This window comes from Arvicanthis niloticus, chromosome 5, assembly GCF_011762505.2.
Source record: "Arvicanthis niloticus isolate mArvNil1 chromosome 5, mArvNil1.pat.X, whole genome shotgun sequence".
NCBI classification, from domain to species: domain Eukaryota; kingdom Metazoa; phylum Chordata; class Mammalia; order Rodentia; family Muridae; genus Arvicanthis; species Arvicanthis niloticus.
This window is the reverse complement of record NC_047662.1, coordinates 8,551,284-8,577,804: the sequence shown is the minus strand read 5'-3', so window position 1 is coordinate 8,577,804 and position 26,521 is coordinate 8,551,284. Positions and strand designations below refer to the sequence as shown.

The 26,521-nt window shown below is 39.2% G+C and overlaps 1 protein-coding gene across 1 annotated transcript in view; it reads right to left on the bottom strand.

Moving 5' to 3' along the window:
* Positions 1-1,468: 1,468 nt before the first annotated feature.
* The window catches only part of LOC117708191 (uncharacterized), a 36,528-nt gene continuing 11,475 nt past the window's right edge, over positions 1,469-26,521 (bottom strand). Inside the window, exons 2-4 of the mRNA XM_076933769.1 lie at positions 9,707-9,762; positions 5,790-5,916; positions 1,469-4,221 (exon numbers count right to left, since the gene is read on the bottom strand). Of these exons, the coding sequence (XP_076789884.1) occupies positions 2,573-4,221; positions 5,790-5,916; positions 9,707-9,762 (1,832 nt within the window). The 3' untranslated portion in view covers positions 1,469-2,572. The remainder of the gene's footprint in view (positions 4,222-5,789; positions 5,917-9,706; positions 9,763-26,521) is intronic.

The following is a 26,521-nucleotide window of genomic DNA, read 5'->3' as shown; positions in this document are numbered from 1 at the left end:
CACAAGCAGGGTAACACAGCTGAAGAACTTACCACTGGGGGCACTAAACAGCAAAACAAGATATGTGGCATTAACAAGATATTTATCAGAGTGTGCTCAGCTGTTGCAGGCTGTTGAATACAAGTCTCTTGTTGGGGTGTATGGCTCAAGATGTTTGCAAAGATTATAGCTGCTTTCTGCTAAAAGTCAACTCCCAACAGTGTATATCCATTGAACATGTGAAATTGGGAATCACCAGAGATTCTCCAGCTGGTTGCAATTTAAAAACTGTTGAAGGATATTCCATACACACAAATTTAAATTGCATGGTGTGTGAGCTTCAACACTCCTGATACAGCAATTGACAGAAAGTGCCTATGATCATTTGCTAGCCAGGGCCTCTACTGCTTCTACTAGTAGTTAGATTCTACTAACAATGAGTTCCTGTTTCAACAAATTCCAAAACTGAGAACAATGTAAGCTTATCACTGAGCAGTTTCTCACTAGTAGAACAATCTCCTTATTTTTCTAATTAAGAAAAATATGTAGTGATATGGATTTGTTCATTGTAACCTTTGATTTTTTTTCCTTAGATAATTTTCAGAGTCTTCCTGAATTTAGTTAAAATGTTCTGAGGTAATGCATCAGCTTGGAGTAAAGATTTTTCACATCTTTTTTAAAAGGTAATTCCAAATGTATTTCCAGGATTTATAAACTGTGCACGAGCATGTATATCATCTACTACACCAAAGATATTCCTTTAAAGATTTACAGATCATGATATTTGTATGAATAGACTTGCATGAGAATTTAAGATGAGGATAATACCTGAATAGTGAGTTTTGTGTTTTTGTTCAGAGTGTATGTTCTCATATGTGTAAAATGTTAGTATGGAAATCGAAGCACAGAGTCTGAATGGTTATCACTGAAAACTATTAAGCCATGTTTTCATTTATTTTTTGGTAGACTTTTATCTCATACTCCCTTGATATCAAGAGAGAAAACAGACTTATTGCTGAGGCTCTGAGAGTCTCTACATGTTTTCTGTTTCAAGTCTTTCTAACTTAACCTAGTACTACTATGGCAGTAAACCTGGATTATTGCACAGAATCTTCCCTATTTTAGTTAACACCAATCATTATCTCTAATTCAGTGTTTCTCACTTTTGTAATGCTCACCACTGACACACAATTTTAAGTATTCGTATGTGGGCAGATGAACCTGGAGTTGAATGAATGATTTTTCAGTTCTAAGAGCATTAGAAATACGTGTTTGAAGAGGCTCTTAAGCATCACCCTGAAAGAGACATTCCGATTCCAAAGAGGCTGTTACTAACCTGTTGATAATCACCACTATAATGCTTACATTACAGGTTTTCAGAAAATATTCATGTCTTTAGCATATGTTTTACGAAAGAGATTTGTTGGGAAGATGCAACATATATTCATCTAAGTAACCCAAGAACAAACTGGAAACAACCAAGTCAAACTTGTTGAATCATTCAGATTTATTTACAGGAAAAATGAAATTGTTGAGCTCAAAAGATTTATAGTCAGTATTTATCCTGAAACATAAAACCAGCATTTGAGAAGAATCATGAATACTGGATACTGAAAATGCACTTCACATCTGTAGGTATAATATAGGATAAAGAACATATAGTCTCTGTTGTTCACTTGGTAAAGCACTCTTTAAAGTACAACTTGTCTTTAAAGAGTGTTTGAGTTTGTTCATTTGAATAAAATAAACAGAATGCTGCCCGCTTTATTACATATTTTGAGGGCTATCGAACACACATTGCTTATTTTCCCTTTGGAATGCATTATTGCTCTATCCATGAAAGTCTTTTACAACATGATATTCTTCTGGATTCCACACTCGCCTTTATCTTGTAATATTTGAGGGTATCAAGAAAAAGCTTAATGAAAACTATCCTACATTGTCACATTTTCAGAGTTTCACCACACATAAATAGTTGACATTATCTAAGATTTGAACAAAGCATGAAGTATTTCACAAGTTTTTCATAACTGTACTAATTCTCTAGTGTGGAGACCCAAAAATTGCAAAAAATATACAATGGATAAAACGTAAGCCACATTTTTCCCAACAGAAAAACTTTCCCCACTAAAAAATTTTAGATGTTTCCTCTGACCAGAAATGAAGTCCATTTCCTCATGCATTACATGTTAATATTCTCACCTGTATGAATTCTCTGTTACATTCTAACAGATATGCCAAAAGTAAAGGATTTACACTTTAAATACAATTGAAAGTTTTCCCTCCTTTAAGTATTCTCTAATAAGTTTTAAGATGATATTTCTTGGTAGAGGGTTGTCTCATTTACTTCATTCGTAAAGTTTCCATACTGTATGATATCTCTGATAATTTCAGACTGAAATTGTGGGTAATACATTTGTCACATACACAATATTTGTAAGGTTTATCTCATGTATGAATTCTCTGATGCCTTCCCACATTAACTATATGGGTAAATTATTTGTCACATTCATGGCATTTGTAAGTTTCCTGTATGGATTCTCCAACAGCTTTGGTATGTAAAGGATTTCCCACAATCACTATATTTGAAAGGTTACTCTCCTGAGTGAATTCTCTGATGAATTCTCAGTTTTCTGTTTTCAGTAAAGCATTTGTCACACTCACTACACTTATAAGGTTTCTCTCCAGTATGAATTCTCATATGAACTCTCAGACTGCCTTTTGCAGTAAAGCATTTTTCACACTCACTACATTTGTAAGGTTTCTGTCCAGTATGAATTCTCATATGAACTGTCAGACTGCCTTTGTGAGTAAAACATTTGTCACATTTACCACATCTGTAAGGTTTCTCTCCTGTATGAATTCTCTGATGAATACTAAGATAAAATTGTCTGGTAAAGCATTTGGCACATTCACTACATTTGAAAGGTTTCTTTCCTTTATGGATAATCTGATGCTGTCTTAGATAGCTTTGTTCAGTAAAGCATTTGTCACATTCATTACATTTGTAAGGTTTCTCTCCTGTATGAAGTCTCTGATGAATTTTCAGATGTCCACTGTAATTAAAGCATTTGTCACACTCTCTACATTTGTAAGGTTTCTCTCCAGTATGAATTCGCTGATGAATACTAAGATTGTATTTTTGGACAAAGCATTTGTCACATTCACAGCATTTGTAAGGTTTCTTTCCTTCATGAATAATCTGATGCCGTCTTAGATAGCTTTTTTGACTAAAGCATTTGTCACACTCACTACATTTGTAAGGTTTCTCTCCTGTATGAATTCTCTGATGACTTTTCAGATGGACTTTTTCCGTAAAGCATTTTTCACACTCACTACACTTATAAGGTTTCTCTCCAGTATGAATTCGCTGATGAATACTAAGATAGGATTTTCGGGCAAAGCATTTGTCACATTCACAGCATTTGTAAGGTTTCTTTCCTTTATGAATAATCTGATGCTGTCTTAGATGGCTTTGTTGAGTAAAGCATTTGTCACATTCTCTACATTTGTAAGGTTTCTCTCCTGTATGAAGTCTCTGATGAATTCTCAGACTGCCTTTATAAGTAAAGCATTTGTCACATCTACTACATTTGTAAGGTGTCTCTCCTGTATGAATTCGCTGATGAATACTAAGATAGGATTTTCGGGCAAAGCATTTGTCACATTCACAGCATTTGTATGGTTGCTTTCCATTATGAATAATCTGATGCCGTCTTAGATGGAATATTTTAGTAAAGCATTTGTCACATTCACTACATTTGTGACGTTTCTTTCTCGAATATATGCTTTGTTGATTTTGAAGACTGTCTCTCTGGGTAAAGCATTTGTCAAGTTCACTACATTTGTAAGGATTCACTCCACTATTGTTTTGTTTCACCAATGGTTTATGTTTAGAGAGAAAAAACTTAGGAAATTCTGTACTTCTATTGGGTTCTTTCTTTCCTATGTGGATTCCTTGATTGAGACTAATGATTGAACAAAGTTTTAAACTGTTTGCACATTCTTTATACTTGGAAACATCTTTGGTGTTCCCAGTTTTAGGTGTTTTTAGGTATGAGAATTGAAGAGATGCATCCCTGTGGTTGGTTTTATGAGATGTACTTTGGGTAGATTCATGAACCATATTGCTCAGTTCATTGCATTTAGAAGACTTTTCTTGGATATTCACATGCTCATGAACAATGTACAGTGTGTCTTGATCCAAGACCTTCTTATATTGTTCACATATGGGGTGATTTTCTGAAAAAAAGTTCAATTAGGGATGTCAGGCATTACTTACATGAGTATGAAGTGATTCAATACCCAGTATTTGCTGAAGTTTTAGACTCTCATGGATTCGTGCTCTCAAGAAGATTTTTTTTGTTTTTTGTTGTTGTTGTTGTTATTTTATCACTACATGGATCCTTAGAAGGACCTCAAATCTGACCAATGTCAAATGATAGGAAATGATAATTGCCTTCTAAAATTTATTTTAATATTGAACCTCCTACCCACCTCAAAAATACTAACCCATAATTGTTCCTGCCTAAAGGAAATACAGGGGCAATGAGGGGATCAGAGACTGAAGGACAATCCATTCAAACACTGCCCCACCTGGGGATCCATTCCACATGCAGACAAGAAACAAAGACAGGATTGCTTATACCATTAAATGTTAATGACAGGAGCCTGATATTGCCATCACCTGTGAGGCTCTGCCAGCACCTGAACAACATAAATGGATGCTTCAACAGTTGAACTTACCATGGGTCCCAAATAGGGGAGTTAGAGGAAGACTGAAGTAGCTGAATGGATTTGCAACCCCATAGGAAGAACAATAATATCAATCAACCAGATCCCCCTGGACTCCCAAGGACAAAATCACTAAGGATTTTAGTACTCATGGAGGGGCTCAAGTCACCAGCTATATATGTAGCACAGGATTGCCATATCTGACATCAATGAGAGTGGGGGTCCTTGGTCCTGTGAAGGATCGGTAACCAAGGATAGCGGAATCCTAGTGCAGTGAGTGGGCATTGCGGGTTGGGTGGAGGAGCACTCTCATAGAAGTAGGGGGAGGGAGCAGGAGGAAGGTGTTTAACAGAGAAGAAACATGGAAGGAAGAAAACATTTGAAATGTAAATAAAATAATGAATTAATAAAAGAAAATTGTACTTTGCAGAAAGCTAGGACAAATAAGTGATAGATCTGTAATAAAATTTGAAAAAGTAGATCTCTAAGCAATGTATCCCTAATATGGTTACAGTTTGATTCAGAGTGACAATGTGTAGCTATGGTCAGTTATATAATTATGGTGCAACTGACATTGACATGAAAACCAGTAAATACTTTTATCTCAGCATCCTAAATGAAAAGATAAATCATCATGTCTCAAAACTAAACCAATTGTCAAAAAGTAAATAAAAAATTTCTCCATAACAACAGCTCTATATATACTTGAAACCTTTTGCAGTTTTTAAAATCATGAGGGTACATTTTAAAGCAATAGTAAGATTAAAACACTCCAACAATTATATGTATAGAAAGATAAATCAGTGTTCTGAATATTTAATTTTTTTGAACTTGAAAGACTTGAATCAAGCTAGATTAGTGGTAAGGAGAGAGCTCATAGAATATTGCACTGATTACTCTTCCAAAGAAAGCAGAGCAATGTAAAGAAAACACAATGAAACATTATGATTTTAACCAGAAAAAAATATGATTTTCCCTCTTTTGGGGGTCTGTAGACACTTCAGAGAGTTTGCATGAACACAAAATGAGAACATTCAATGAAAGAATCAGGGAATCACGAAGAAGTGCACTCTTACCCACAAACAATAGATTCTTGTAATTCTCCAACATCACATCCATGTACAATGCCCTCTGAGCAAAATCGAGACATTCCCATTCCTCCAGTGAGAAGTCCACAGCCACATCCTTAAAGGTTAACAGACCCTGGAATGGAAAACTAGTTATTTGCTACTGGATCAAAAGCTTTCCTTCATTAAAAAGAATTAATTAAGATATATTTTGTGATACAAATGATTGAAGAAAATATTGAAGCATGAATGTTTTCAAAAAAGTTCTATGGAGAAGTGTCTGAAGTTATGAACTGCTGCTCTTCCACAGATAATCTATACAATGACTTACTGTAATGCTCACATTTGGAAAGGCTCTCACCTTCATGAATTTTCTTTAGTTACTAAGACCTTAGCAGTAAATGAAAGATTGGCCACCATCACTACATTTGAAAATATTGTATACAGTTTCATTTGTAAAATATCTTTTAAAGTCCTCTATCATGACATTTGATTCTCAGCACTCACAATGCACTACACAATGGAATGTTAGAACCAGTTCTTTAAAATCCAGTGATCTCTTCTGATGACTACTGGCAGGAGGAATACACAGAACATATGCACATATTCAGGTAAAGGTAATCAACATATATTGAAGACAAATGAACTTTAACTAATAAAAAAATACTTCGTAAAACACTCATAGACTTCCTTGTATTTCTGTTTCTCTGGGAGTGCAATGATATTGAAAGGTATAGAAAATTTATAAAAGACATAGAAAGTTTTTATGACCCCTTGACCTGAGACAAAAATGTAGGCCAGCCGGTTCACAAGCTCTAGGTTCTAAGAACTGGCTAACCATAAAGTAGATAGTGGAGCAAGATTAAATTCCTGAAGAAGAAAAAAAAAAGCATGTACATGGCATTTCCAAATGACTAAATAATGGGCTGACTTTCCACTATTTTTATGATGTTCTTCCTTGGTTTCCCCCTCACCCCCCTGCTTTGTGGTTTTTTCCTTTCAATAACCTTCTCCTCCTGGCCTCTGGGTCGACACTCCTCTGTCCCTGTGTGGGTTGCAAGTCTCAGTCTCAGTGGACTGATCAGAAAATAAAGCCTCTTGCTGTTTGCATTGAGTTCAGTGTCTTGTGAGTTACTGGGTGGTGTGAGACTTGGGTGAGGATCTACCCTTTCAGGAGTCTTTCAATATAATTATTTCAAATGCAGTAATCATTTACAGAATATAACATATACATTTTATGTCTAGATGCAGTAACATAACTTTCTGAAATGTGGGTTGATTTCAAATAGAATCCCAGTGCCACATCATAAATTGTCAAATTATGATTTCAAGAAACATGCTTTCAGTTTTTCCAAGGCACAGCTTGCTAAAATGTGGACACTTGCTTATTCCTGTGTACACCTGCATCTCACTTGTCTGTATTACAACGTATCCATTTAACAATCTGAGGACTAAGTAGAATGTTACATCCTTTCTACATCAAACTGGTAGAATATGAAATGCAGAATTAATGAATGAACTAAATGTCACTTTTTCTGAAACAGAGTAAAACTGACGCATCAGGGCATACATTCAACATATCATATTATGCAGAAAATCAAATGCTTTGGGAACTTATTTTATGAGAATATATTCAAAACTATAAAGTAGTAATACCAGTATTTGAGAGCATTAAAACATTTAATATTTTATAGAAGTTGACATAAACAATACATATAAAAACAATTTCATAAATTCCATATGGTCTTTCATTACAGATTGTCTACATACGTATGTCTGAACAAGTGGCATAAGTGGCAATGCATTTCAATGAGGTAGAATCATTTTCTTTGATCAAATTTTTTTTATTTTATATTTTATTTACATTTCAGATCCCATCCCCTTTCCCCATTTCCCCTCCCTAGAAAACACCTATCCCATGCCCCCTTTTCCTTTTTGCTTTTATACAGCTTTTTAAAAATGTTAGTCAAAGGCTTTATAAGTTGGTAATGCTCAATCAGAAGTGTAACCCAATACCCAACCTAGATGTATAAACTGTCTTTGACTGGTGGAGACACGTGAATATCTGCCTCCATACCCCCCTTTCTTTCTCTATCTTTCTCTCTCTCATCACCTAGCTTCTTCTCTCCTTCATCTTCTCCTCTCCTTACTCCATCTCTTCCTCTCAGTACTCCTTCCCACTTAGCTCCTCCTACATATTAATCACCCTTCCTGCTAAAATAACACTTTTCTCTCAAAATACAATTAGAGCATAATTATTCCTATTTGTACCACTGAGGTACAAGATTTTGTTTTCAAATTGAAGAAGAATTATACTAATTCATCATGAGTATTAATATTAATTAATATAATATTAATATTAATGTAATATTAATTAATGCTAACAATTTAAAATTTCAATCTTCTAATTTGAACCTTATTTAATTTTCTTCAGTATTTGACCACTTATGTATCAGAATTGTAGAGAAGTATGATCTATAATTCTTCCTTTGTTCATGAAAACTATAATACACTGGTTATATATTGTCTCTATTACAAATGAGCCTCAAAAACGTAAGCCTGGGCATGAAAAAAATGACTAAAAGGTAAAGGTACTTGCTGCTTTTCCATAGAAACGTAATTTCATTCTTTCTAAACATATTGACTACTATGTCTGACGTCAGTCAGCAGGAATTAGGGCTGCACTCAGGGTTTTAGGAGCATAATGTATCATTCAGTGTACATAAAATATTCAGATGAACACTTATATACTTAAAATTGTATTCTAATGAAAAATAGAATGATTGCTACAACCCTTCAGTTATGTAATGCATACTTTACATATACAAGAATAACATAGGTTCTATCAAGGCTGCTTCCTGCTAAAGAACCAAACACAAAAATTTAGGAAGAATATTAATTTATGTTTGAAAATTAAGGGTTTATACATAGCACCAAGGCAATGCCATGTAGAAAATTCTCACTAATGTATTTCATGTGGTGAAATGAGAAGGTGAAGACCACAGGAACACTTCTAAAGATTGACATCAAAAAGCAAGGAAAGCAGACATTTCTATACTGAGAATTTACCACAGTGCCAGGATCCCTCATGAAACAAACAGATTTCAGGTCTCAACACGTCAATGATTACTGTGTGACATAAAATGTCAAAAAGAGTTGTCAGAATACTGAAATCTGCATCAGCTCACAATCACATCATTGGCAAAAGAAAGACAATTTCTATCCATCATCTGTGCCTCAAAAGAGCTAACACATTCACTGTTAGAATTCAACACATTGGGTCCCTTATAATATTCCTCTTCTACAAATTCTACTCTTCCACATATTGCTTAGTGATGGGAATTTCAACATATTTCCATATCCACATTCACAAGCTTGTTTCTGGAAATCTGACCATCCATGAAATACAATTGATGTGACACAAGAGACCTTACTTCCACAGTAATATAAAAGGACAAAACTTTACCCAATATAGAAAATACCCATCGATATATTCTTTTTTGGGGGGAGGGGGGGTTAAAGACAGAGTTTCTCTGAATAGCCTTGGCTGTCCTGGAACTCACTCAGTAGACCAGGCTGGCTTCGAACTCAGAAATCCCTCTGCCTCTGCCTCCCAAGTGCTGGGATTAAAGGCATGCGCCACCACTGCCCAGCTCCCATTGATATAATCTTGAGAATCATTTTTAATAGATGCTGTTGGAGACCACCTGGTCTCCAGTCCATGGATATTTTATGTCCTCACAGTATAAAATCCAGTAAAAATATGAAGATGTTATAGACATGAAAAAACAAAACATTAAATTTTCATTATCACAGAGGAAAATGAAGATCATAGAAAAGAAGCCATTAGATAACATTTCACATATAATCCTTTGAATGGATTTAATAAAAAAAGGACTTTTAAGAAATGTGGACAGGACACTGACCTTCGGAGTGTTTACCAAAGAAGCACTCATTCTTTTTGTTCTTCTTCTCCTAGGTGCTGTGTGAGGAACAAAGATTGGAATTCTTGAAATGTCACATCAAGGATTGAACAATTCAAAGATGAAAGAAATATGACTCTATTACAGACAATGCTAAGCCACATTTTTAAAAAATCATTAAAAGCAAGATGATACCAGGTATCTTGTCAACATTCCTACAGATGTGACAGCATGTGATAATTTGTGTCCTGATATGAGTATAACCTGAGGACTATTTCTAACCTCAGAAATCACCAGGAACAAACATAGAACACATGTTATCCTGCTGTAGAACACTAATACTCAGGGTAATTACTGAAAACTCACCTTCCTGGGATTAGAGTCAAAGACAAACAGCTAGTTCGTGCCTAAACTGATTTCTAGAATTGAATGGAGTTTCATTATTAATCACACTAGAATAAAATATCTGAGTCTTTGATGAAAGTCTAGATCATTCTATGTGGAAGATAAAGTCTATGTCTTTTCCATTTGCATCCTGTTGCCTTGGAACACAAAGGTTCTATCTCATAAATATGTTGTAGTTCCACATGAAAGCAAGAATGAACGCATGGGTCTCCTGGCATAAATACAAACACATGCACATACATACAAGTACATACATGTGTTTACACATAAATAAAAACATAAGAACTCATTCTGACTGTTGAGATATTATTACTATGAAAAGTGCTCTTGACCATGGTATCAGCAAATATGCAGCACTTTTTAAGTATTACATTCATCTTATAGTTCTCTTATGTCAAATATTTTTCTTGGTATTTAACAGGTACATAGTTTCTTTCTACAACCCTGCATCACAAGTTTAGATTGACACTTAGAAAGAGCAGATGGATGGACTGCTGTGGAAAATCATATAAAATAATGAGAATTCATGAGGAAAATGATAATTTCCTAGAAACAATTGAACAAGTCAGCTTTCAATGTCATAACATTAAGCCAGACAATAAGGAAGTGCTGACATGAAGGCACTCAGTGTTTCTTCAAACATTGTAGAGGACTAAACAGACGAACCACTCAATTCTCAAATGTACAAAGAAAAAAGTAACAGTCAATATGCACCAGTATACATTGAATGAAGTTTCTCTCTAATGGATGGAGAAAGTGAACTCAACTTGATTTCAGCCAGAGATTCAAGACTATTTCAACAGGCACAAACCAAACAAGACAAGGCTCAAAATATGAACAGTGAGAGAAGGCTCACAACCACATCAATATACTTATAAAATGGCTGGGACAAAATATCATAGAGGATCACTACAAAAGCTCTGTATATTGTGAGAACAGAAGGAACATCCCTTAGTCTAATGAAGATAACAGCCAATATCTTAAACCTATCATTACAAAAATTAAAGACAGCTGTCATCCCTCAATTGTTTTAAAAGAGAGACAAGGATGTGCAAAGCATTCAAACTAACTTATCACAGGGCAGCAGTACTTACATAGAGCTCCAATGGTAATGTCTACATAATAATCAGAAACAGCAGCATTCTAATGAGTACAATTGCTGGGAGCCAAGCCCAGGGAATTACCTGCTGTTTTAGAAAGACTAGTCAGTACAAGGTTAAGAAAGGACGTTCACAGGTCTCAGGTCCCAGGAACTTAAAGAACGTCTAGCATTTCCTTGGAGCTGGTTATGACAGTGGGATGGTCTAGGGCAATAAGGATTCCATAGTAGGATAGTCCTAAGCAATGACCCTCGCCCAAACTTCCCAGTTTGCTGTGTCTTTATAACCTGCCCCCAAAATTAAAGTTTCAAAGCTTGATCAGAACATCAGACTTGCTCTCATTCTTTCTGTCTCTTGTCCTTTCATTCTTCCCCCCCCCCCCCTTCCCTAAGGTCTCATCGAATCCCAGCGGGCCAGGGCATACAATGTGTCTGATATACAGCCAGGAAAATGGTGATGCTGTGACCTTCAGGACAGTACTTAAGGCTGTGGGAAGGAACTCTTAAAACATGAGTTGAAGAATATATAAATTAGTATAACAACTATTCTTTAGAGGATTTCTCAACAATGCAAAATATAAAGGTACAATATGAATTATATTAGTGGCTCCATGGACCTGGAAGAACAGAAGCAGCTGCACTAATGAGACAGTAAAGGGAAAAAAAATGGTTAAATAAAAACAATATTCGTGGTGCAAGTAATAAAGGATCACCAGGAAGTGAGGGAGTGATGATCTCAGGAAAAATCACACTCAGTTAAGCTTTCTGTTTCCATTTAAAAGGAAAGGCAGGTTTCTGAGTTCAAGAACAGCCTGGGAAAAAAATAAGTTCTATGTGAGGAAAAGGTTACATCCAGGTATAGTGGGAAAGGACTTTAACCCCAGCATTCAGGAGACAGAGCCATGCACACCTATGAGTTCAAGATCTATGGATGGAGCAATTTCCAACAGCAAACTTAGTGAAGGACTTGAAAAACAGGTACCAAATATCTCACTTAAACATAGCCTCTATGTCTTTACTTGACAACCAGAAAGCACACCCAAGCAAACTACATATGAAATGTTATTTTTTTTTTTCCTTTCTTTTCTAAGAGTCAAGGGGCTAAGGTTTCAAAATGCTGACTTATGGGATAATCAGTAGGGACCCTGGTGTAAATGATTGACAGGATTTGGATTCCTAAGGAAGTAGCTAAAGAAAGTCAAAGAATTGGCTTCCATTTGCAAAACTGAGCTATCTAGAGACCTGTCTCCAGCAGAGGACAGAGCTCTCAGCTTGCTTCCATCATGAACTCCAACTCATCCTTCGACTACTCTCCATCACTCCTTAGGAAACTTTCCCACCCAAGGCAGGTCTTGTGGATCTGTCCATTATGACCACTCTTCAATGAAACATGAAACATAGCTACATGAAACATAGCTACAGGAAGAGGGAAACATGGAGCACAAGAGACTTCTACTTCCAAAATAAAAGAAGGGAGCAAAGTCATTAAACAGGATACTGCTTGATGCTTTTACATGGAGGACTTCAGCAGAGTATCTATCCCATCAATATCTAGAGAAAATTCTTACTGATATAAACCACATGATACAATATAGACGTGGAGATCAGACTGCTTAAACCTGTTCCAAAACTGTTGTCAGTTTTCCTAGATGTTAAAACATAGTTAGAATCCACCTCATTTCATGTGACCTGCAGACACAGTACATGTAGTTATCAAGTGCATTGTACTTTCTTACAGAACAAACACATCATGCAATGTCTCAGGTTGCATCGCAAATATCATGGATTTCTTCAGTATTTTAACCTTGTCCTTATATCTACTTAGAACCATTCACAACACTGTCTAATGAACACTATTTAGAAGGAAAGTGTACCTTTCCAATTTACTCCTCCTCAGGAAGGACTAGTTTTGTGACACTCTGAGGCACAAAAAGTCTGTCATGGTCCTTTCTTGATGTCAACTGATAATTTATGTGTTCTGGTTTTAACTTCAGTTTAATAGTCTAAGGTTAAACTTTAGTCACAGTTTGTCTCATCATCACAAATAACATAAAATCTAGACAAAACATATACACAGAAAGACTAACAAAAAACCTATCTCAATCGAGAGTGCGAGCGAGGAGGGATTCCACGTCCTCCCCTGCACCTAGTGTCAGCCAGGAGGGATTCCACTTCCTCTCCGGCCCTGGTGGGAACTTCCAGACGTCTCTGGGGTCCCTGTCTTCTTGAGACATCTCTCAGGGTGCAGCAGCCGGTGACCCCAACAGCATGTCTGCTGGTCACCCGTTTGTCTCCTCCCGAGACAAAAAACGGTTTACTGTCTCTTCAGACAGAAACAACTGCAGACCAAAACCAAAGTGCACTTTGCAGAAACCAAAAAATTTATAGACAGTCACATGAGAAACCAAACAATTTAGACAGATGGCCACACAGCAACCAGACAGACAACCTTGGGTGAAGTCTTACCTCTAAGCAGGTTCTTGGGAGATTAGGATGGTCAAAGTTTCCTGGCCAGGGAAACAAAAATATAAGGTCCCCACGAAGGGAGGACCTCACCCAAGCCCCAGCAATTTGTAGCCACCCATTAACTCACAAGACACCAAACTTGATGCAATCAGCAAGAGGTATATTTCAATCAACATGTTGAGGTCAAGACCTGTAGCCCACGCAGGGGCAATGGGGTGTGACCCCAGGGCTTTGGAGACAGAGAGAATTTAAAGGCAAAAACCACAACTCAGGGGGGGAACCACAACCCAGGGGGAGTGAAAGAGGGTTGTTGGAGAGTACCTGTGGAAACTCTCAGTCTATTATTCAGTTTGTGACAGGGTCCAAGGAACAGCCATGGGGAACATTTTGTATAAACTATATTCTAAGAGCCCATTCATAATCAACCATCTATCTTGTGGTCAGCCAAGTTCCTGAAACACAGAACTCACGACCAAGCTGACCTGTACTCTTGGTGTCTGCTCTGCCTGCTAGGAGTTTTTGAAAATTTTTAACCCTTTCAATGCTGTTGAATCAAGAATGGTATCTTCTAAGTTTTTGGGTGGCCATGAATTCCTGAGGCTAGAGGGAGGTCTTCCCTTGTGTGTGTGTTGGGGGTGGGGGGGGAGGTCTTACAATATCAATGGACATTAGAAGAGGTCATGAAAGGGTTAAAATTTTTCAAATTGACTTTTGAAGTGAATGGTCTGCTTTAGGCTCCAAGGCCACAATGGCTCTGGCCTGGCATCTAGAGAACATCTGCCTATTCATTAAGAGCTTTTACTGAAGAGGAGCAATTATCCCCCTTTGGGTTCACAAGGCAGTGTTGCTAGAGTTGCTAGGGAATGCTGCCTCCTGAGGGAAAAATGTGCAGGAAAGAGAGGGTTGCTAGGGACACTATCTCTTGAGGGCAAACTACTCAGGAAAGAATGTAGTAGGGCCTGTAACTCTTGGTAACTACAGCTGGTCAGAAATATCCTCTCAACTTGCGACCTAATTTTTGGTCTAAACTTAGGACTGCAGGTCTGGCTTAGGTTTCTCATTTCTTAATATGGTCTCAAACTTCCTGACAATTGTAAGACATTCCGAATATAATAGTGAGAGTAACTGCAGAAAATGCACCCTTGCTCCAACCCAGGTTCCGGGACAAACTGGTGACTGTTGACTCCCAGAATGCTCACACAGCAACAGTAGCTTAAGGAAGTTTTCTGGTATGTCAAAGGCTGGGCACTAGTCTCCCACCACGATGTCCTGACCATAACAGCCAAGCTACACAGAGAATACTGAAATCGTAGAATTTTTTGTCACTATGGATTGATTCCTTGGAGTAACTCCTGGATCCACCCAATATTCAGAAGCTTCTTGTTACATGTTTTTAGTAAACCCACCTACTTCAGACTCTTAATTACTTAGCTTCCCAGTTCCTGTCTGCTGTTTCTATTTGCTTGTTTGTTTTTCTTTGTCTTAGTGCTTCATTGCTTGTTTCTATTGTTTTCTTACTCATCTCATCATGCAGGTGTGCCCTCCCTCCCCATCAGTAACCACTCCCCCAACTCTCTTGCAGGCTGATTTCCACACAACTGCAGCTGTCAGGATGCACAGGACCTACCCTGCACAGATTCCCCACAAGCTTGCTACCAGTCTAGACCACGACTGGATGGAATAGGACACTGCATCTGGGTTCTGGCCCAATCAGATACAAGTGATCCTGCCTAACTTCTCACATTTTGAGTCTAAAGATGCACAAAAGAATGCAATTACCTCAGAATTCTGATGCTCAGGACAGATTTCCAAAACAGAGTAAAAATAAGATAAAATACCTGGGTTCAAACCTTAAATATATATATATATATCCCCTAAGGAGGGAAATTTACATGATATACAGGATACAGCACTAAAAAGCCAAAGTCATCAGTAAAGAGATCAAAGCTTATAAATCATGTCAATCAACTAAAAGAGGACAGGAAGAAAATGATTCTGACTTGTGGACAATAATAGCAAATGTCTGAAGGAAACGAGACAACAATGTGAGATAATGAAAATTTGGTTCAATAGTTGCTTAGAAACTTGCAAATTAAATAAATAAATAAATATCCTGAAATGAAAATGCAGTGAGGTGAATAATAATGACTCACAGAGAACTCTAGATTCACATTTCAATTTCAATCTTGGAATCACAAGCTGTCTGGATGTTCAGGCACACGTGTTGGTGGATTTCAAGGAGGTTGGATGGTCAGCAGCACCAGGAAGTCTCTTAGTAGCCTGAAAAATCATTTCTCACACAAAAGGGACATTCTGGGTGTGGAACAAGGACAAGGGACACTCTAGCCAGCGCCAGCTCCCGAGGGTAGTTTAATTTCAGGGTTCTGTATATTCTCTCTACCTGTCCTGAGCTTTGGAGACAGTATAAACACTTCTAATATCTTCTAATATGGGGCTTCTAATATCTCTGACAATTCCTGACTTACCTTAAAACTGCTATCTGATCTAATTACCTATGACATTTGAAACCTCGGGAAAGTCTCTATTCTAGGCTGTTATCTCCTAGGTATTCTTCTTTACTCTAAGTCTTATTATTTCTCTGGCTCAAAACCTGAGGTCCCTTATACACTTTAAATCTCTTAGCTGCTTGGTTGCACTCATATCTTAAGAGTCCATCTGTGCATTTAGCCTGGTAAATCCTTTGCTTTCTGGGGAGTATAGTTCTCTCTTCTTGTGTGCACCATTGTCTCTTTTCCTCTAGATAGTAGCTGGCAGGATGGCTAGCAATCTGAGTTCTTTCTCTTACTGTGCTTTAAGTGAGGCCATCCCTTTGGCCCCAAAGCCGGGAAGGGCTCCTGTATTAAGTCACTTGATCTGTCCAGTTATTGTCTCAGGCCAGAGTCTCCTCCCTTTTGGGGTCCTGGGCAACAAATATTTACAGCTTCTGGTTTCATCAGGGTTTTCCTCTCTTGGCATATAGCCCGGCAGGCATGGGCTGTGGCAAAAGCATACCTGCTTGTCGGCCCCAGGTTCCAAGGTTGCTCTCTGCACCGATGATCCCAGGGGTGGGGAGTCAGTCCAGATGACATTTGTGTCCACCACAGTAGCGCTGGCTTGTCTCTGACCAGCATGGAGAAAACTGCTAGTCTGTAAAGCAGGTTACCTCGGCTCCCAGCTGGAGTCAGTCCTCTACCCGTTGAATTCTTGTCAGCTAGTTGCAGCCCGTCGGATAGGAAGTGTTTTATCTGGATGTCCATCCTAGGGAGTAAGTCTCAACCGGACAGGGGATAGGAGCAGCCTAGGATGACCATAAATGAATGGGATACCCAGCCCATCTCTTAGTCTACCATTTTCGGGTAGTCCATGAATGCGTTTTGACCCATTGGCCTGGAGGAAGCCCCTGTATCTATCAAAAGTTGGGTGGCTCCAAGCTGCCCCGTCTATCTCAATAGCCGTCTTCACACAGAGCTGTTATCTTTGCCACTTGGGGTGTTTTTCAAGGCTTGGGATTTTCTGGCCCTGGCTTCTATTTGTTAGGGCCCTCTTGGACCCCGAAGCTGGCTCCTTTACTTGTAATGAACAAGCTGGTCTTTTTCAAAGAGTTTATCTCTCTTTGATTGGAGCCCCTCTTCTCTGCTTTCTGTAAATTCTTTTCCTGTCACCTTTTTCTTTCTTCACCTCTCTCTAGTCTCAGCAACTTACACTAGATCTTTTTTTCTAGACTTACATTAAACCTTCTCCACTTTTCTTCTCCAGACTTATACTAAATCTTTTCTACTCCTCTCTATTCCTCTTCTAGACTTTCTTAGCAACTTACACTAAATCTTTCTCCACTCTTCTCTATTCCTTTCTCCTAGACTAATATTAAATCTTCTCTACTCCTCTCTATTCCTCTGGGCTTTCTCAGCAACTTATACTAAATCTTTTATCTTGTCTATTCCTTCTTCTCCAGACTTACACTAAATCTTTTAACGACCTATCTTGTAGTCTCTCTAGCCTCTGAAGCCTTGTCAATACTGACAGAATGTCTAGAAAGGCTGTGGGCAGCTCATCTGATCCCTGCTTAACCTCATGTGCCTTGGTGAAATAGTGGGGTCTCATGTAACCCTCTCTCTCAAGATCTATCAGCGGGATCTGGCGTGGGCCTTTGGGTGTCCCTTACCTTCTGTAACATGAAGCTCTCAGTCACATCTGGTCCGAATTAACCCGCTGCTGACCACGGCCTGATCAATTGATGGGGTCCCCAATGTCTCCATGTCCGAGGGAACATTCTTTTTCCAGTGTCCCCTCTTGTTCTTCACTTCTGAAGACCAGAACCTGCAAGGGTCTTGTGAAAGAAAGGCTCTTAGAACTCTGTACAGACTAATGTATCTGTGAGGCTGCATGACTGTTGTTTACATCACACTAAAGACTACAACTTAGTTCAGTCTGCAAACAGTACCTTGTCCACAGGTGTAATGTGAGCTCACCTCTGAAGCTCCAAGAAAGAAACCAAATCAGAATGAATAGCCTTATCCACAGCATTTCACAGCAAGGACTATTAAGATGACACTTATTTGAATTTAACTATTGACAAAATAGAAACTTTGGTCATAGTTCTATAAAAACCTTTTAAACAGTTATTTCTGATTAGAATATTATTTTAGAAGTGATACACAACAAGAACGATAAAGTAAACATTTTTATATCTAACATAAGAGCACAAGTCTTCACCACTTCTTCAATTTTATCTTGTCAGAACGCTCATCTTTGAACCAAATCTTAATGAAAATCTCATATAAATAATGAAATTGTCTCAAACAGCAATGGCTAGAAAGTCTATCAAAACAGAAGCCTATATATATAACAGGCAGGCAACCAGTCTGACCTGTCTGCAGGCAGGTTTGTTGGTTCAGCGTTTCTAAACTGGGGTCACCACATCACGTGACTTGCCTCAGCGCTACTTATTCACTTTTTCCTTCTTAGAAATCTCAGCTATTCACTCACTATTTTTTTTTTTAATAAAAAATACATAATTATAACTCTTAGGTGAATAACCTTGGGGTTGTTTGTCTGGCTGCCCTGGCTCCACTGCCAGGTTTTTAAACACCTGGGCCCTATCTATCTTCATAGGTGGCAGGTGGAATGCCACTGATTTGTTACAGCAGTGACCTCAAGGTACCCAGTACAGCCAGGAACACCAAACTAGGTAGCTGTTGCACGCTGTTGCTGTGCTGGGGAACCACGAGTTGTCACCCGCCAAGTGCGGGCTGGGCAAGGGCACCCTCCATGTGCTGTTACCTGGAGCATACCCTACATGTAGTAGGTGGGTTGTCCGAACACGAACCGCGAGCACCAACTGAGGTAGCTGCCCTTATTAAAGGACCTGCCCGCCTTTCTGTAGGAGTACCCTTGCACCGGCGGCTCTCTCTGCCGGCGATCAGAATGTTTAACACAGTAAATTAACAGCTAACACACAGATGATTTGCCAAGAAAAGACACACTCATATAAAAAAAAAACAACACAAATAGCTCACCCCTCTCACGGGCGGCACATAAACCAGGTAATACAGACAGTTCTCAACCCTGCTACGGGCACAGGGACCAAGTTACACAATAAGGAAGGGCATCAGAAATCCGCCTGCCTCTGCCTTCCAAGGAAGACTCCAATAACCAGACAACGCGGTCAGTCTTCACAGATTCAGATTTAACAGATTCAGACGACTTGGTCAGCCTATGCTGGACCAAGTCTAACAGATTTCTAACACACCAGCAATGAACAACCCAAAATAGACACACTGTCACGAGAGCACAACAACCACGGTGGCCATTTCTGACCTTTTCTCTCTAGTTTCATTGTTAACACTCAAAAAGACTCACAAAAAAAAAAAAAAACGTCTCAATCGCCAGTGCCAGCTGAGAGGGATTCCACGTCCTCTCCAGCACCTAGATGCAAACCTGTGCCAGCCTAGAGGGATTCCACGTCCTCCCCGGCACCTAGATGAACCCCCAAACGTCTCTGGGAGTGCAGCAGCTAGTGACTCTCCAGCACGTCTGCTAATCACTCATTTATCTCCTCTCCAGAAAAAAATGGTATACTGCCCCTCAAGAGACAGAAACAGCTGCCAGTCCAACCCGAAGTGCACTTTCCAGAAACCAGATAATTCAGACAGACGGGCACAAACAACTTAGAAACCAAACAACTTAGACAAACCTAGACAAAACAGCACACGAGAAATCAGACGATTTAGACAACCCAGCACATCCAGAAACCAGGCAATTTAGACAAAAGGTCACACAACAACCAGACTGAAAACCGCGGTATCCCTTCACCTCCCAGTGTGGTTCTTGGATTAAGGTGGTCGAAAATCCAGGACGAGCCCCCAAATGAAGACCCCCATACTCGGGAGACCCTTCCTCAAGTCTCAGGAAATCACGACTACCCAAAGATCACAAGAAACCATACCTGGATGCAATCAGCAGAGGATTTATTAGGGAAGTTAGCCGGCTGTCAAAACTACAAGCTCTTTAGCTCCAAGAGCAAGGTTTTGGCCTAGAGTGGTGGGTTAAAGGGTCTTTTATAGCATGGGGTGGGGAAAGGAAGGCATTTTCACGTGGTTACACATGATTGGTTGTTTTATAAATTTTGAACATAGCATTGGGAAGACCAAGGGAGGGGTAACCAAGAACAGTGGAACATTTCAGAGAATCTAGCCCAAATGATGTAGAGTCATGTGAAAATCACTCTGCACATTCATTCTTCTCAAAAATGGGGTTTTTACCATGCCATTGTGTCCTATCCTGCCATTTACCAACTATTTCAGATTAACTAATCTTTACTTATTTCCGGCTATAGCCCCACCTATGTAGCATCTTTTATCTGTGGTCAGGAATACGTCTTCCTGCCTTGGGCCTCTCCCACCCATAGGTGGGAGAGGCTTATGGGTGGGAGAGGCTTGAGGAATGTAATCCAGCAAGTGTCCTTCACCTGGAATGTGAAGGCCTGAAATCTTTTCAGTTCCACGTTCTGGAATCTGCACTTTTCCTGCTCAGGTCTATGGCGAAAAATCTACACATATTTCATAAAATGGCCTTTATAATTTTTCACTCTACATTAATGTTTACAGCAATACGATGGTACCTTATAACCTATATTGGGCTAGAACAAAGAAGAAGGCTTTGGGCATGAAAATAACCTGTATTTCCTAATAAACCAAGTCTGCACTGGTACCTCAAAATGACTAATATCTACAAAAGTCTCTCGAATGTCTTTCCAAGCCCCTGGAAAAAGGAAATGAAATGCAAACGGAGGAACAGGGACTTTATGAAACCCGGGTGAATTTGAATTAGAGGAGTTTTAAGACTTTACTGAAGAGAAACCCCATGTACAAACTACAGACAGAGACTACAGAGGATCTACAAGTTTATTTCAGATAAAATATTCTGGCAACAATAAAATTACTTAAAATATTACCATAAACCCCTGTTTCTAGGATCTCAAACTTCCTGACAATAGTAATATATCCTCCAACAGAATTTTGAGAGTGACTGCAGAAAATGCATCCAGCTCCACACCCCCGCACTGCCTCTGCCCATTTCCCAGCCCAGCAGCAACTCTGACCTGGCAGGTGACAGGATCAACTGCTGAATGTCCTAGGAGGCCGGCATGGCAATTGCAGCTTGAGAAAGTTTTCAGGTATCTCAAGTACTCACGGAACTAGGCTCTCACTGAAAGGTACATAAAACTTATGAAAAACATTAGTTCCACCAAAAAAGTGGAACTGAATGTAAGATTTTAGGCCTTCACTGCCCTGGAATACACTCTACATTCCGGGAGGGGTACATGATCCCTGAGTCAGAGGACACTTGCTGGATTAACATTCAGGAAAGGAAGGGAGAAGCCAATTAACATTCCTCAGACCTCAGGGAAGAGAACTGACCTGGGTTTGGTGGGGAAGGCCCAAAGCAGGGAGACACATTCCTGGGTGGTCCCAGGAACTAGCTGACCACAACATAAATGGTTGGGCAAGGTTACATTCTTGCAAAAGATAAGTGTACAAGATGTTTTCTGTATGACCCTGACTAAATTATGGGTTGGGACTTTTGGGGACTTTCCACTGGTTTTATGTTATGTTTCCTTGGTTTCCCGCTCACCAAACCCGAGGTTTGTGGTTCTTTTCCTTTATATACCCTGTACTTCCCTGCCTCGGGGTTGACACTCCTCTGCCCCTGGTTTAAGAGTCTCGACCTCAGTCAACTGATCCGGAAATATACCTCTCGCTGTTTGCATCAAGAACGGTGTCTTGTGTGTTATTGGGTGGCCGAGAATTGCTGAACCTTGAAGGAGGGCTCTCCCTTTGTGGGAGTCTTACATCACCACAATGTCCTGACCACGAGGCAGCTGAAGTACATGGAGAATGCTGGAATGGAGGAACTTCCTGTCACCAAGGCCTGGCTTCTTGGAGCAACTCCTTCTGGTCCCACCCAATATTCAGCAGCTTCCTGTTATGTAATTCTTCTAAGTCAACATACTTCAAGATCTTTTAATTAATTAGCTTCCCAATGCTTCACAGCAGTTTTTGTTCATTTGGATTTTGGCTTATTTGCAATTGATTGTTCCTTTGGTTTTGTTTTGTTTTCTTTTCTTAAACTCATGATCGGAGAGGTGTGCCCACCCTCCCCATCGGGAACCACTCCTCCACCTCTGTTGCAGTCTACCTTCCACACAACTGCAACTATCAAGATGACCATGACCTACTCAGCACAGCTTCCCCACAAACTTGCTGCCAGTCTAGACCAGAACTGGAGGTAGTAGGACACTGCAACTGGGTTCTGAACCCTTCAGATACAAGTGATCCTGCCTAACTTCTCACATTGAGAGTCCAGTCCCCTGGGCCAAAAATTCACAAAAGAAAACAATCCCTCTGAATTCTGATGTTCAGAACAGAAGCTAAAAAACAAAGTAGAAGTAAGATAAAATGCTCTTGGCTCAAACCACGGACCCTATACGTATTCCCTAAGGAGAGCAATTTATAAGATATCCAAGATACACAACTGAAACCCCAGAGTTATGATCAAAGGAATTAAAAGCTATAAACCATGTAAATCCACTCAAAAAAGGACATAAACAAAATGATTCTTGAGCAAGAAAATGATAGCAAATGGCTGAAGGAAATGAGGACAACAATTTTAGATATGAAAATTGAGTTCAATAAATGATTAGAAACACCAAAATAAATTTTAAAACAGGAAAATAAAATGTAGTAAGGCCAATAATAAAAACTCATAGAGAACCCATGGGAGACAGATTATCACAATTGAAGCAAGGTAGAATAGCTGCCAGGAGCCAAACCAGGAAATTAATTATCTACTGTTCTAAGAGAACCTCAGGAAATTACCTGCTGTTCTGGAAAGATTATTCAGTACAAGGTCCCAGGAACTTAAAAGAACGTCTGGAATTTCCTTGGAGCCAGTTATGACAATGGGATGGTCTAGGGCAATAAGGGTATAGTCTTAGACAATGAGGACTCAATAGTAGTATAACCCTAAGCATTGACCCTCACCCAAACTTCTCTCTTTGCTGTGTCTTTATAAACTGCCCCCAAATTAATGTTTCAGAGCTTGATCAGAACCCTAGACTAGCTCTCATTCTTTGTGTCTCTTGTCCCTTCATTCTTTCACCCCCTTCCCTAGGGTCTCCTCCAATCCCCGTGGGCCGGGGCAAGTAGCTGGATGCCTCATTCAAAGAAAATGGTGGTTTAAAATAATGTTAGGTTAAGGCACAATATTATTTACTGCTTGAAGTGGGAGGTAAAATAAAGAAACTCCTTTAGAAATCTGTGTAGATTTTTCTCAAAACACAAAGGAAAAGAAAATAAAAACTAGATGTAGAACTACAATACATACTGCACTGTTTAGCCATCTGCTCATAGATGGTTTTCTGATTGTTCTCTATAATTCTCTATGTACAAACATGAATATCTGCATATGCTGGGGAAAAAAGACTCCAGAATTACTCAAGTCTCTTTAGGGATTCTAGCTAGGAAATCAAGTCTTTTCATGATTATAATGAGGACCAGGATTCACGGGTGATTTCTGAGGTTCAAAACCTGTTGTGATGATTGTGACAGGTTATAATGGATTCCAGCTCAGCCTGGAGGTGAGAGCTCACAAACACTAGCACAGACCTGGGGCTCTGTCCTTAAAGCAAAGGGTTCTGAGCCCATGGACACCTTTCAGATGGCAGGGCTACTTGTTTACCATTGTGGTGAGTTTTATTCTTTTCCATATTATGCTTAGGAAAAAGATATTGTCACTAGCTAATAAATTCTGCATAAGTAAATAGATTAAACATAATGGTGATTAATAATGCATCTGAGATGAGTTAAGGAAAGAAAGAAAATCCTTTCCCTCAGAGGGATTTAACTAAGTGTGAGTTAAACGTTGAATTCTCTACTTCCTGTTCCCTGTGTCGCCCATCCTCTGTCTGTCTGTTGCCTGCCTTAGAATCTGTGACTACCTGAAGGATGTCTTGTGTATCTCTCCCAGTGTGTCTGCCTTCAGCCTCTGTGTATGTGCCTATCAGTGTACTCTGTATGTATCTGTCTGTTATCTATTTGTATTTTCCTGACAGGCCTTACAAAAAAGCTTTGCAGGGTTTAGGGAATGTCAAGGAAACCATCACACAAGGAATGGGATCATGTACAGAAATCTATAACAGAGTTTGAAAAAGACTAGGTAACTGGCTCCAAGTTTTCAAGACCCCAAACATGTATATACATCACTGTGTATCAATCAATACTCATAATGGTATATTCACTTTGGAAGGTTGCTTTAGCCTCTGTATTTCATGCTTTCAGCAAATGACACCCATGCAGATTCTGAGCAGGGCATGAAAAAAGTACACATTTACAATTATAGCTATGCATCAGGTTAGGTTTTAAAAGTTGATAACAAGAGAAACCCCCCAAAAATAAAATTTGATTTTACATTGTTCTTTGAAAAGTATGTCAAATGATCAAGTTGAGTTTAGAGTAGGATCAGAGTTTAAATTTTAAATTTCTTCAAGTTGCATTAACTCTTGTAAAGTCCAGATAAATTTCCCATCTATTAGAAGGTAAGATCTTTTATATAACGCATTGCCACAGTTATGGCTCTGCCAATGCATCAGAAAGCACCATGGAGCAAGACTCCATGGAGTTCTGATGACTCTATTCTTTGTAAGATGTTTGTACAACAATAAAAATTGAAAAGTGCCATCTTAGAAGTGTATGAAGGTGATTCGACTGATTTCTCTGAACACTGAAAGATATGGAGTCCCAGTTGACCTTGTCTTGTCCACTTGGTTACCTCAACTGAGTTGTTGGCCAAACTGTTTTCATAAACAACACCCAAACAACTCAGGCCATTGACAACAAAAGGAGATGTTTTTCACACACTGACAGCAAGTCCTCATTACCAAAGACAAGACTGATACAACTCATTGTACATGAAGAGGTCAAGCTGGTGTCTTCAACAATGTTTTCTCTTATGTTTCAGGGTTCTTGTTATGGGATGGTATACAAAGTGAAATATGTTAGTATTCTGTCTAAACTCCACCTCCACAGTTACCTGGCAACAACCAGGTATGCTCCTCCCACAGTTACCTGGCAACCGCCAGGTAGGTCTGGCCCAATATAAAAGGGGCTGCTTGCCCCCTCCTCTCTATATATACTCTTAATCTCTTACCCTCTCTCTCTTGCCTCTCTGCCCCTCCCCCACTTCCTCTCTCTCCAAGTGGTCATGGCCGGCCTCTGCTCTTCTCTCTCTCTCTCTCTCTCTCTCTCTCTCTCTCTCTCTCTCTCAGCCTCTACTACCCTCCTGGCTCCCCTCCACATGCCCTCAATAAACTCTATTCTATACTATACCGGTGTGTGGGTGTGTGGCTGGTCACTCTCGGGAAGAGATGCCTCTACATGGGCCTACTGAGACATCCCCTTCCCCATACCTCTCCACACACCCACAGAACATACTCTCTTTATCTCTTTATTTTTTTATAAACACTTCAAAATATATACATGGAACCAACCACAAAGCCTTTGATCTATAATCTCCTTTCTTTAAAATATGCTAGATTGATGGTGTAATAAATTTATTAGTAATAACTAATCCAGATCTGACTTAACTAAAATACCAAAAGCATTCTGGTTAAATGTTATATATCTGTACGCACATGTGTGTGTATGGACAGGAGTAGAGTGGGAGATTTTTGTGGATACAACAGTGTTACAAATAAGGTAAAGAAGATTTCTATACGGTTTAAATCTTAGGTCTTTCATTGGAACAGTCTCCTAGCTATCATTTAAATTTAAGACTATTCAACCTATGACTTGCCATGTGGCCAGCTCTTTACCTCTCTGCCCTTGTTTCCATTTATCTGTTGTCTTCTCTGTCACCCATTAAATCTCCTGCATCTGATTGCTCATCTCAGCATCACTTTTTCTAGCCAGAAACTCTACCTTCCTAATCTTGTCCCAGGATTGGATGTCAGGTTTTGAGACATCACCAGAGAGTCTGTAGATTGCCTCTAGGCATAGAGAGCTGCCTGCCCTTCAATTTATCTCTGCAGGTGTGGGAGGACAAGTATTTACAAATGTAAGGCTGGTGATGGGCCATAGAAATGACAATATCAAATCCTGCTGGCAATTTATTCTCTCCCAATATAGCAGTCAGCATCTGAAAATAAACAAACACACCTTCATAAATGTTTAGGAAAATCACTTAAACCCATGAGCATTGTCCCTGAAGGCCAGAAGATGGAATTGGAGCCCACAGTTTGGATGTCACTGTGATGTAGACTAGTCTGACCTCAAATAAAGAATACCCCTGCC